The sequence below is a fragment of the Apteryx rowi genome, unplaced genomic scaffold (assembly GCF_003343035.1).
Source record: "Apteryx rowi isolate R43461 unplaced genomic scaffold, aptRow1 scaffold_45, whole genome shotgun sequence".
In the NCBI taxonomy this organism is placed as follows: Eukaryota; Metazoa; Chordata; class Aves; order Apterygiformes; family Apterygidae; genus Apteryx; species Apteryx rowi.
In genome coordinates this window covers 2,502,491-2,515,667 of record NW_020450705.1, presented here as the reverse complement: position 1 = coordinate 2,515,667, position 13,177 = coordinate 2,502,491, and the positions used below count along the sequence as shown (strand labels likewise).

At 39.4% G+C, this 13,177-nt stretch overlaps 1 protein-coding gene across 1 annotated transcript; it reads right to left on the bottom strand.

Annotated features, from left to right (window-relative positions):
• Positions 1–694: 694 nt before the first annotated feature.
• On the bottom strand, positions 695–12,996 carry EIF2D (eukaryotic translation initiation factor 2D). The gene is made up of 16 exons (XM_026077248.1): positions 12,978–12,996; positions 12,426–12,456; positions 12,073–12,263; positions 11,262–11,345; positions 9,234–9,324; positions 8,285–8,392; positions 7,358–7,647; positions 6,628–6,745; positions 6,139–6,184; positions 5,312–5,415; positions 3,655–3,813; positions 2,792–2,881; positions 2,591–2,686; positions 1,401–1,521; positions 1,081–1,255; positions 695–976 (listed from the first exon to the last, which is right to left on the bottom strand). Exons 1-16 carry the CDS (start codon positions 12,994–12,996, stop codon positions 906–908), a joined length of 1,794 nt encoding a protein of 597 aa, XP_025933033.1. The 3' UTR covers positions 695–905.
• Between the last annotated feature and the right edge of the window lie 181 nt (positions 12,997–13,177).

Genomic DNA, 13,177 nt, shown 5'->3' with positions numbered 1-13,177 from the left:
AAAGTTCTGAAATTACTTGTTCATATGCAGACAGTGTAAAAGACAAAGATAATAAAACTGTCAGTAATTAAAGAAATCTCTTCTAACTTATTTATCTGGCGCCCTCCTGTGGTACTTTCATGTATTAAGCCTAAATACAGAAATTATCCTAGAAGTGAATTCAAGTTTCTTAACCCTACTGTAAAGTGCTTAAAGTGTAAGCTTCAACTAAAGCGGTATAGAACTCCTGTGAAACAAGACCAAAGTGTTCTGTCAATCTAATTTGCAGCCAAACTTATGTTTTAGTATTGTAGATGGGTTTGACAGAGCTAGTGTCCATGTCTACCCATGATAAAATACAGTTAATATTTTTATATATACTTTTTTTGCATGTATATAAAATTTATAAAATTACTGCTAATGTAGAGTTAATTCTCAGTGTTCGTTGAAATGTGTGGTATTAATACCTGTTTAAATGTTTAAAATAATAAAATCTAAAACCGAGTGTTTTTTTACTTCCAACTGATACAGTCTATGGTATGACATACTGGCATGTTATAAGACAATGCTAGGAACGTATTTTGCTTATATTTTGGTTGTTTGAAGTTATGTTGCCATATTTTTGTCAAAAGCAGCAAAGCAAGAATGTTAAAATAGACAAAAGCCACTCTAGGCAGGAAACCGGTGCACCACTGGGAACTTCTAGTAAATAACTGGAAAAGGATAATGCTATTTTTTTTCCCAGCCTTTTATTTTTATGAAAAATGGACAGCTAGAGCAATATTATTATTTGGGTGAATTCCAGACATTACAAAAATCCATGACTCGTCTTTGCATGAACGGGGCCTGTATATTATCCTTGATCTGTAGGCACAACACTTTTATAAATAATGAGATCTGAATAATTCTTACACTAGGTTTTTCTCCTACTTCTTCCGGCCAAGCTTTGGAGCCTTCTCAAGGCCTTGAATATATTTCCGAGGTAGCTGGTATTCTTCTGCAATATAACCAAGAGTTCATTTCAGGTAAGTATTTAGAGTTGAAGAATTAACATTGTATCTTGCTATAACCAGTCCAGGCCTGGTTCCAGAAGAGACTTACCTAGCAGCATCTTGGCCAGATGGTGAACTTGATTGCCTTGGATCTGGACCTGAACTCTGTCTTTTGTTCCTGGTACTGGGGTGATCGTGGCACTCGCCTGTACTCTCTGTTGCAGGATGTTGGCAACACACTGTGGGTCTAGACCATAGAGCTCAAGGTTCTTGATAATTGTCACCTGCAGGTTTTAATAATTATTACAAATGTCACTGCTGTATGTATTAGTAAATCATGTCCTGCTCAACCCAGAAAAGCAAGCTGCCAAAGCTGCTCTCAGAATCCAGGCTTCTGCTCGAAACCTATCATTTTAATTTTGTCTTTACCTTCTTATTTGATGATCTCTGTGCTATGGTTATGCTGATGGGCTCAATGTTTCCTTTCCTCACAACAGGTTCTTGTCCAAAAAATGTCACCTGGTGTAAGGGCTGCAGTCGTTCAAGGCACCTGAACAAAGTTTATGCATCCAATTACTCTATCCCATACAGCAAGACAGATGTTACCTTCTTTCACTTCTCTTGCAGGTTTTTGAGATTATGTGAAAGCCAAGATTCTAATGGTGTGTAAGAAGAATCTAGATCATGCAGTGCATGATGATCTCGTGCAAGACTTGCATCCTAGACATTATTTAAAGGAAGGGACTGATTAAAAAAAAAAGGCTAGTCTACTGACTGGAAAAATTCTACCTTAGATCATTACTGGTAAAATTTTAGTTTGMTTCTTGTAAATGAAAACCATCTTTAACTGAGTTAAATATTGTTCAGACAGACCAGTGAAGCAACTTCAGTTTAAAATTCAGCATAAACTATGCTACTGTCCCATGAACAAACTTGGTTTCAGAAAGAAAGGAGGCTGCTGGAGATGTTCAGAAGCATTGTGTGATCAAGAAACTCAAGGCAAGTAAAAAATTTGAGCCATTTAGGCTAAGTTTTTCAGCATTTTTAAACAATAGCGTGTCAGATACTAGTACCTCTTGGAACTAAAAGGTGATTTTGGGCTAAAAAGGCAGAAGTCATGCTGCCGCTTGCAATTAGGTTATGGTGAAAGCAAAACCGGGGTCCTTGATGACCTTTTTGTGAATCTCAGTTCTCTTGTGCTACACTGTGAAAGAGGACAGATATATGTCAAGTCTAGAATCCCTTAGACAAAAAAAGACCTTAAATATAAAAAAAATTATTGTCGCTGCCTAAAAGGGGGATGTTCAGCTATCTGTTGCAAAGGGTGGATTGATAAATATGTACACACAGATTACATACAGAACCAGACACTGTTCAGTAGGTTTTCCCTAGTAAATGTTTAGCAGGTAAACAAAAAAATGAATGTTAATACTAGATGTTTGTTAAATGGTAAAGAGTGAGGAATAACAACTTCAGTATTCAGACTGAATACCAATAAAAGTGAAGGTATTTTTATTTTACCGGTAGGAAGTTACAACTTAGGTAGCTCTGATAACATGGGACTTTGAGTTACATGCAATAAATCTATGTAATATTAAAATATTACATTGGAAAGTCACCTGCTCAGGAGGTCATCCCACTTAAGGTTTGTGATTTCATCTTGTTCTGATTTATCTAACAGGCAGTCGCACAAAATGGCATTCACCTTTACAAAGCTACAACAGAAAAACACATGCATTAGGCACAAACAAGTTCATGTTTTGCTTTGCCATCAGCATCTCCTGTGGAAACAGGGTAGGACAACTTTCACATCTACTTACTTTTTGTTTGTTTCGTCAACCAACTCATTAGTCTTCACGTAGTTAATGATGATGTTTCTCACCTCACTGCTTGACAGGATGCTCCCTTTTCTAGAAGAGAAAGAGAACTTTATTACTACTTTAAAAAGCAGGTGTCAGCTAGACTCACTAAGTAGACAGAAGACAGCATTCACCCCAACTACGTTCAGTAACAACAGCTCAATACTGAAATAAATCTGCTAGGAAGTGATTTTTTTGTTCCACTTCAGCCGCTCTATGCCAGATAAAAGGGCCATAGCAGTAATTATATGGATTCTAAAACCCTTGGCTGCAGGAGCCTGGGAGTATGACCGTAATGGCACAAGATAAAGCCAGAGCACTGTGGATAACTTGTGCAGAAGTGCCACTCAGTTGAAGAAAGGCTGCCAATAACTGCTATCTATCTAAATTACATCAAAACAGCCAAGATCTGGGAACAATGAGGCAAATGAGTTCTTCAGATCACCAAGGTACCCTCTTTTCAAGTTTGACTATTCAGTAAACTATACTGTGGGTGGGCAGAACCTGCCTAATCCAATAGCAAATTAAGATAATCCAAGTAAAATGTAGCAATTTTAATAGTTGCACTATCATCTCCTTAGCTGTGGGAGGAGTGATGTGAATACCTGCTGAATGCAGTTGTCACAGCCTCTTATCTTTCTTCACTTTATGAAACAATGAATATCTTCTTGATTGTTATTACCATTCCTGATAGCATCACAGCGCTATCCCCTTGCAGACTAACGGAAAGGCTGCCCAACTTGCAAATGTGGCAGCAGCAGCATAGGTCTGTTAGCCTCTCTCTTCACCTAACCATGGTTTTATCTTACTTTTCAAGTGCTCACCTGTGTCCAGATTCCTGGAAGAGTGGGATCATTTTTGCTGAGACCCCATAAAGCGGTATGATTTCAGGAGCATGGTACAATTGTTCTCTATCTTCGCTCTTGCTCTCTTGGGCAGCAGAGGCTGAAGAAAATCCCTCAGGTACTGCAAATGCTTTAATGCTGAAACAATAATTACTTGGTGGAGTGAAAGGAATCAAACATCACTTTCATTTCACTGAGAAACTAAAACCTAGCAGAGCCACGCAAAAAGCTTTCTTGTCTATTGTACAATACATCAGTTCATCGCCATGGGCCCTTTTTCAGTAGATGAAAGAAGCTGGCTGATGCTTCTAACCTCTAGCGGATTATAGCAGGACACGATATCTTAGAATTAGCAGCAATGACCATGATTCACTGTGCACCAACTTAACCCTGCATCTTGCAAATCCCGTGGCTTTGCAAAAACTATGGCTTTTATGCATTTGCTGAAACCTCCTTTTGGGATGCTGTTTCCAAGTATTTAGAAGAATACTGTGTATTTGAAAGAACAGTATTTTGAAGCACTAGCTGCAGTTATTAAATCTGTCCTTGTACACATGTCAAGATACACAAAAATAAGCAATGACTCATCCCTTTAATTCAGGTAATGGTAAACATTTTTTTCCTATTGCTCTGATTAAAGCCCTGTATGTTGGGGAAAAAATAACTCTCTCCCCCTACTCTGAACATATTTGACTTCCTTCCTTGGAGATGACTGCCATAACTCAAAGGGTGCAATCCCATTCCATAGAATCTCTAGGATTTAATTAAAAAACCCACAACTGAACTCTCCATATATGAACAGACACTTAAAAGATGAAGTGATTCTTCATGGGTCACTAAAAAAAGTCCATTCTGGAAGAAAGGAATAAGACCCATATTGGTTCAGGTGCCAGTCTAGTTTCATTGGCCAGAGCTGCAGATTCTGTGCTTGCAGGTAAGAAACCTGGCAAACTGAGTTTGTGTATGCCTGTCTCCTAATGGTAAGGCCAAGTATAATGAGAGAAAAGTTAATGCAAAAAGTCAAAGTAATTCTGCTTCTTTTCAAATACAGAAGAGAAGATATGCTTATATCTACTGAAATATTCTCCAGTCCATTAATCGTCAAGGAGATGTTATATAACAGAAAACTTCAGGCCCACTGGGAAATTCCAAGACAGAGCTAATGTGCTGATATTCAAAAGGAGCAAGTAGGATGTTCTGGATAAAAGGCAATTATCAATTCTTGGCAAGATAATGGAAACACTGATATAGGATGCAGGTAATAAGTATTTGTGCAAATCAACCTGTGCCATGGAAAACAAAGCAAATTATTTTTTATATTTTTCTCAGATTGTAACTTTGGCTGCTGATTTTGCAAAGTGGTTGATTTGATCCTGTATGACATTCTGAGGCTGTAGTTTCACATGCATTTATTCAGTAGCAGTATCTTTTTTTTTTTTTAGGCAGGCGAGTTCACTCCAAAGCTGAACAAAGAGTTGTCCCATAAAATAATATATCATAAAATAATCATATCATTTCAATCATATCATGACCTATTATAGCTACTCAGAAAGGGAATTCAAGCAGAGTATAGGTAAGAGAGCTAGAAATAGCTGATTCTTCTCCCTCCTTTTAAAGATTACAATATTCTACTTACTCTGGATGTTTCCAGTCCACTTCCACAATGCTCTCGACACCTTTGTTCAGCTCCTTCACTTGTAAGATCTTCTGATGCTGCATACATTGCAGGAATTTGGAGAACTGAATGAAGGAACAATCAGAAACGTGGAGAGAGTTAGGCATATTAAATTCCTGTTCTTGTGTTTTTACAGGCCCAAAGTGACTCACTAAGTCAGAAAAAATAAAATAAAATAAAATAAGCAGCTCTCCCTGCCCCCCCCCGCTTCTGTAAACAAAGCAATTGCTAAGGAGTAGTTAGTGCCTCCTCTCAGTCTTGCTCTAAAACGGACCAGGCAAGGGTTCCTTTCATTGCTTTGCCACCTGTTTGCTCTATGACCTTCTTAGCCAAATCACTGTACATCGCACACTAACTACTGAGAGATCTGTGGCAATGCACTTGGTCTCTGCCTGTCACCTACACAACAGGAACAATACCACCTCCTTTCTCTTCACCTTTGTTCATAACAGCTTTAGAAAGGGAATGATCTCTTACTGCAAGTAATTATGCTGTCCAGTAAGATCAGAACCCTCTAATAGTTACTGCAGTTTAAAGCACCAAATAGAATTAGTAACATTCAAAACAGATCTATGCTTATGCTTTCAGGACAATTACTTCTCCTCCTTGATCCCAAATGAGCGGAGACTTGAGAAAAAAACCTTGGCTTTAAGAATAGATTCTAGGTTTTTTGTATGCCTTTTTTTTTTGTTTTAACTGATGCTTGAACAATTCAAGTTTGACTTCAAGCTTTTTCTCCCCTTCCATTTCTAATTTAAATTAATGCAAAATATAGAGAAAAATCTCACCTTCTTATAGCTTGATTTCTTTACGTCCAGCTGTTGTCCAGCAGGGCTATAGATAGATTTTTAAAAAGTTATTTACTTATTAGTCACCCTACATTTCTTCTTATATCTTGCTACTTATGCTAAAATTTTCTTAACAGCAGAAACATGAATCACACAGAAAGAATTAATCAAACAAGCTAATAGGTAGACCATGATGAATGAAACTAGTGCTGATGTTCCTGGGGGTAGGCAAACAGCATTCAAGTGAGCAGGAAATCTTCAAACAAATGTCAGCCAACTCAAGATAGCTACCAAGTGCATGTCCTGGTCTGGACAGCACTTATATCAAATACTTCAAGTGACAGTGAGCAAAATCTTAAATATCCTTAGATAAATACTGAATTTTACTTTTGAGTCAAAAACTTCACCCCAAATATCACATGCTTTCTCCACAATTTTAAGGACAAAAACCCACCATATAAATCCAAAGATAATCCTCTTATCACATACCAGCATGAGAACATGTGGCTGCGTAGAAATGTGCTGGTCAGTAGAGGGAGATCTGACTTCTTTACTTTGCATTTTAAAGCATGAAAAAAGCACTGATTAAATAATTCATCCATTTGCTCTGCAGGAAGAGAAAAGAATAGGTATGCAGTAAGTATTCTGTCTTTCCATATGAACAAGGAAGTGTTCTCAATAACCAGAAACTTCAGGTTACTTTCAAAGCTTTCATCTTTGATTTCTATCTTTTACTAAATTGTCAAACATCCCTTTAAGCTCTACATCCAAGCTTTACAGAGCAAGACCAGGAGACAAAAATTCTACGTTCTCAACCCAATTTTGATGCCTTCCACATTTGGGCCAGTCTTACTCCCAGACTTCTTGCATATAAAATAACGGTGATCATACTGCAAGTAACTTAACGCTCTGGACCACGAGAGTACCACTAAGATAAAAATGTCTTCGAGGGATTAAAATGAAGCAGAAGTGAGCCTGTCTAAATAAATCCATATAAATACAATCTTCTGGTACTACAGCTAAATGTTGATGTGTTGCAGTACTTATCACTTAGCTCTATGTATTGTTTTACAAAGAGCTTTCCGGACCACCGTTAGCTGGTTGGCCCTACCCTTGTTCTTAGAGTGAGCTGTCTGAACTACACAGTAATTTGGATCATGGGCACCAGCTTCAGCAAACAGAAGAGATGCCATCTGGTTCCGTTGGTATGCAAAAATACCTTGTGGTGTCCTGCTGTCCTCGGTTTCCTGCTGAACCTCTATATTGCCATCTTCAGCTGTTTCTGCAGCTCTGTTCTCGTTGAGTTCCTCTTTTCCCATCAGTCTTGCACAACTGTCTTGCTCCTTCAGGCTCAAATCACCAATGTCCACAGGCTGCAATGGGTCAGCGGTGCAGCTGATGAAAGGCTCTTGCCCCTCCATCTCTTCCTCATCTTCAGCACTCTCCTTTTCAGCAGGATCTGTTACCAAGGGAGCTAAGGTAGGAGGATAAGATTTGTCACCAAATTCCCTAAAAAAGGAAGAAAAAGCATAAAATAGCTTTCTGTTTACTGCTTTTAAACCCATGGGACAATGAATAAATGTCCTCTGATAGAAGACATGGATCTTTTTCTGCATTCTCAAAACTATAAAACTTATTTTATTTCACCCTCCTCCAAAAGCTGTATGTTCCCCCATGAATCTAAGGTAAAACTGAGCAAACTAGTTAAACTCAAATGCAAAACAACTCTTTTCCTTGGTTAAGACTGGCAAAGTTGCCCTTTTTAAAGCAAAAATAATTCGGAGTGTAGTTTTAATAGAACAAGCAGATATTCTGAAATCAAAGTAACAGGGATGTGCTGGCTTCATTTCTGTAATGATTACATTCAAGTCAAAAGAACTGAATCAAGTGAATGATTTTTTATATATTATTTTATATGTAGATAGATAGGAAAAACCTCAGGACACACCCCTATTTCTGCTAAAAACGTGGTCATTGAAAATGTAGCACAGCTGAAACCTTAACAGTCTTATCTAAACTGTACTCAAATAATTCAGTACATTGAACACATTAATGATAGATTAAGCCTACTGGGACACAGATTTTGATTTCAGTAAATATTTAAGACTTGTTAAAAATTTTACCGAACACCTGGACATAGACCCACCAGAGATGATCCATGTAAGTATGCAATACAGCAAACCCCTTCCCCTTCATTCCAGCAGCAAGCATCTCTGCAGTGGACATAGTGGCAACTCCGACTGCTACTGGAGCTCTGGGGAAAGAAGAGAGCAACACAACAGGACACTACAAATACACTGTGCTTCTTGGACAAACAGTGACTGTGCCGCTGTGATATACTGGCTTTCTTTTGCAACTTGCTTTTTCAAAGCATCTATGCATTTTCTGGTTTTGTCCCATTTTTCTGGTAAGGTCTTCCAAAGAATCCCAAGAATACATACGGCTCTGATACTGAAGTGAAAGTTGTGCAGTGAAACATTCTTTTCCTTAACAAAGTACAAGGACCATATGCGCTACCAACAGATACTAGCAGGCATTTTTGTCAGAAATACCTGTTTTTCCTCATTATAATATCCTTCTAAGTAATTCAGCTATGTAGCTTTTTTTCCTCAGAAAGAAATTGGCTCACGTGCTATATAAGAGACAAACTAAATATGGGAAAAAACAAATTAGCCTTTGAAATTGAAAGATGCAAGGTTTATTATTCTAGATCTGAAAAAAAAAACCCCAAACCCCTGTCATCCCACACACTTCAATGGAAAAGTAAGCCAACTTCCAAATATAACTGGGTAGAATAGAATCTTTTGTTAAAAAGTTGTTTCAAAAGAAATCCACTAATTGTGCCCCAATAGTTCCAAAAGAACCAATATGCAAAGATTTCCAGCCACGTTGAAACCTGTTTTTACTCAGAAGCTCAACTGGATTCTTTTCTTTTTCTGAACAATTTTCCACCCTGTTTAGCTCCACAGTACATTAAATACAAGGGAATAGGCTTGCTTTTATTTTCTCAAAATCCCCTGAATCTTCCTTTAAAAAATAGCTTTCCTTTCATTATAAGCTTCTGAGAAAAGATACGAATAAGGAGTCCTCTGTACCTGTTTCCCAAGAGGGTGACAGCACAGAGCGTGCCCCGCTCTACTTGAGGAAAGCCGGAAGATGGCACTACAACTCCTGGCAGCATCAGATCTGAAGAAAAGAACAAAGTGCACTCATCTCTCTAATAAGCATTTGTAAAACAACTACCAATGAAAGATTCAGCCACCACCTCCTTCATCCCCATCCCTCCTGTTACTCAGCAAAAAATGCATGCCTTTTAGCAGCTGAGCACAGGCCAGGTAAAACATGGTTCTCTGTTCCTGCCAGTACGGTAAGAGTCCTTGCCACCAACCTGTGGCGTAAGGGGGCCGAATCAGGAGGGTGCTGAACGCATCCCAAAGAATAGCAGAAGAGCTAAGCATGCTCAGCCCTTTCCCTGTCAGGCCCAAAGGAAATAGCCTTAACCATCTCCTTGCTAATCTGGATAGAAACAGTACAACTCATTGCATGTTTCCTTCTGCTTTCCATATCTGGGATGAATAGATGGCCACGTGAGTAAAGGACAGTTTTCTATGCCTAATGCAGAGCATCACATTATCACCAAGTTATGTTAAGTGCATCTGACCTTCCTCATAGCAGCTATAACTGTCTACAGCTTGCAGTCTCATGGACAGATCTGTGTTCTATGGTTTGGTTTTGAGGGCATCTCACTTTTTTCTCAGCATCATGGATTTTAATGTGCATGCTGAAGCAGCCAACAATATTTTTCCCTTCCATTTGCTATGACGACTACTTTCAGCAAATCTAGAAGGAAGCCTGCAATTGCAACCAGGGCTCCCCATCTCTAAGGACAGAAACCATATAAAGACCTCAACATGTCAGGATAAGTAGGTAAATAACCAGGGCAGGCAGTAGGTACTTGAATTAACAGAGCAGATAGTCGAGAGCAGCACTGCCTTGCTTCTCCTCTTTTTAAGGTAGTGCTCTCCTAAGTCCGTTCCCTTTCTCTATGCCTGCAGTGCTGGAAAGTCTCAAGCCTTTCCTTGTATTTCCGCAGTGTAGCTCTGCCGCTCCTCTCCGCCTTTGCTGGCCATTGTCTCAGTGGCCAGCTTCTTATCTTTGCATCTTACCCCGAGGTAGCCTGGTTGCCACGGGAGATGAATGACCTGCAGCCCTCTTTCAGCAATGTCCTTCCCCCATTAGTAAGACCTTTTTTTTTCTTTTTTTTTTCCCCAGAAAATAGGTCAGTACAAGTCAGCAACAAGGCTTGCTCAGATGCCTATCACAGCTACACATTCACACACTTTATTTCGCCAAAAGCAAACAAAGTGAACAGAGGGACTTGAGTACTTCTACTTTAGATATCGTGTAATGGAAAAAAAGACATCTCTTTCTACACGTACACTTCCATTTACGGACTAAGGCCACAATGGCTGGAATTTAATCTGCTTCTGGTTGAGCAGTTCTGCAGTTTCAGTTTATAAAAGCCTGACTATCATGAGTCTGAACTGCATCCAAAGCAGACTCCTTTCCTATTAGTGTTGAGCCAGTAATCCAGGAATTCAAATCCAATCTCACCTGCACAATTCACAATTTACTTGGTAGTGATTAAGACTGTAGGTTCCAATATAAAGTCACTTCTTATCCCTTGGATAAACTAGCTCACCTCTGAATTGACAAGGAAGCAGGGTAGCAGCAGATGAACTCAGCTGCCCAAGAAGTTATAATAAACACAGACCAACGACACAGATAGTTCAGTGTCCCAGTTCAGAGTCGCTAATCAACTTCACACCCTGGGAAGATATTTCCAAATCTGAGTCTCTCAGATAGAACAGAGGAATGCATTTAAAAAGCTTAACCTACTTTGCTTCATCCACAAACTTACCTACTGCCAATTTATATTCCTTTTGGGAGATCAACAAGAATTACTTTGTGAATAATGAGCCTTTATGTTTTTTTTGTTATTTGTTTCAAGTATATTTTTGACTCTGGGAGAGAGAACATCACAAAAGCCGTGTTGTAAAATATGAATTTCCAAAGGCAACTGCTTTTTACAATGCAACATAACAAAGTTTTAGTCCTCCTACCTGCTCCTCCTGCTAGTTTCTGTAGCACTGGGGGCCATGTTGAAAAAGCAGGGAGAAGATCCGGATAGGCCCACAGAGCATACACTGTCCCAAAACAGAACCAAATTTAAAGATGCATCACTAAAAACTTCTCTAGCTGCTGCTTCTTGTCATCTCTAAGACTAAGCAGTACAATACTAACCACAATTAAATACTCTTTTGCCACTCAGGTAATCAAGAAATCTGAAGTCAGAACAATCCTACAATAATTAGTAGATGTGGTGGAGAAAAACTGCCAATAAATTCAAGCTTCTGTGGATTATTAAAAAGGATATATTAGAGAAATTTTTGCATTATTTTCCTTAAATCAAAGACACTTTAAGCTATACTGCTAAGGGAAGAATTGCTGGGTAGGGGAAAAAAAAAAAGAGCACAGAGTATCAGAACAATTTGTTGCCTAATTCCAAGGATGCCTGGAGGTGAACATCATGCTTCTAGGAATTACAGCTTGCAGTTACTGGACAAAAAGGGAAAAGGGGCTAGGACACCACTAACCTATGACTTACAAGACTTGTTTCCCAGTTTCTATGCTACAGCAGACTTTCTTGAACCCCGTCACCTCTCAGTATCTCAATTTCCTTCTAGCACAAAGAATCCAGAAGTGCTGCTGGATTTACATAGATGTTGGGAGAATAAATACATTAAAGACTGTGAAGATGCTACAGTGATGGGGGACATATAAGTACTTAAGATACAAGCAAAATTCTGGGGGAAGGGTTTGTGTCCAATAGGTAAAGAGGGAGGGAGAATAACTTTAGTCCATTTCCCGTACCTGTTGGATACAGAGCTTTTTCAATTTCAAASAGAATGGGGTTCTTGTTGTTTGTATAAACAGTAATGGCCTCCCCTTTGTGACTGTATATTTTGATGACATTAAGCTCCTCTTTGTTTGGAATAAACTCAGTCAATTGTTCAGCACTAAAGTTAGGAAAAGCTGCTGCAACATCAGTTCGTAGTTTTCTCCTGTGAAAATAAATCACAGATGTGTTACAAAGCTGTGTAGACTACCTCTTAAAATAATTACCAGTTAGTATTTTGATGGTTATTCATGAGATTCCCACTTTTTTCCACAGAAGCTAATTTGAAGTGTTTGTGTCTGGGTTTACACAGGAAATGGTCACATACTGGGAGAATAAGGGGAGAAAGATCAAATACGCTTGCCCCGTTATTCTTCCTTAAGTGTCTGCTCATCGCTGCTGTGGCTCTCTTTGCTTGTTTTGCACTGTAACTTCATTACTGCCCTGAAAACCTGAGCACAGACTGGGGAGAATCAGATCTAGCCAGGTCTGGCCTGCCGCCAACAGACAACTGTGGCTCCAGCATGGAGAGACGGTTGCAGGCAGCTGGATTCCCCTCTCCCCTTCTGACAGTTTTAAGAGACACTTAGACACAGGGAGTTTCGTGTGGTCATTCACAGAAGTGCCAAGTGGATATAAAACATTGGCAGGTCACACTAGCATCGTTGTACCCCTACGTTTACACCATACAAGTCAAAACACGAAAGTAAAGAAAAAGGGGGTAAGCTTGGCCTTGATATAAAAAGTTACTTAAAAGCTAGCTAATTATGGCTGCACCTCCAAGCAAAAACATGCATTTTATATTCAGGCTAGTAACTCATACGGTTTAATCACAAACAAAAGGCAGAAGCAGCCTGGCTCCAAGGCAGCTGCACGCTACTGTCCTTCCCCCTGCGCATGTCTCCACAGCCCGCGTCTCGCTGAGGAAACAGAGGGGTTTTAAGCGAGGGCGCTGATGGTCTACGCACCGAGCCGGGCTGAATTTTAACGATCTCGGCTAAACACAACGCTGTCGATGTTCGTATCAGCCCTGACAGGCTTTGGGGGGGGCAATGCGGATAGGGACAGGACGTGGGGCCA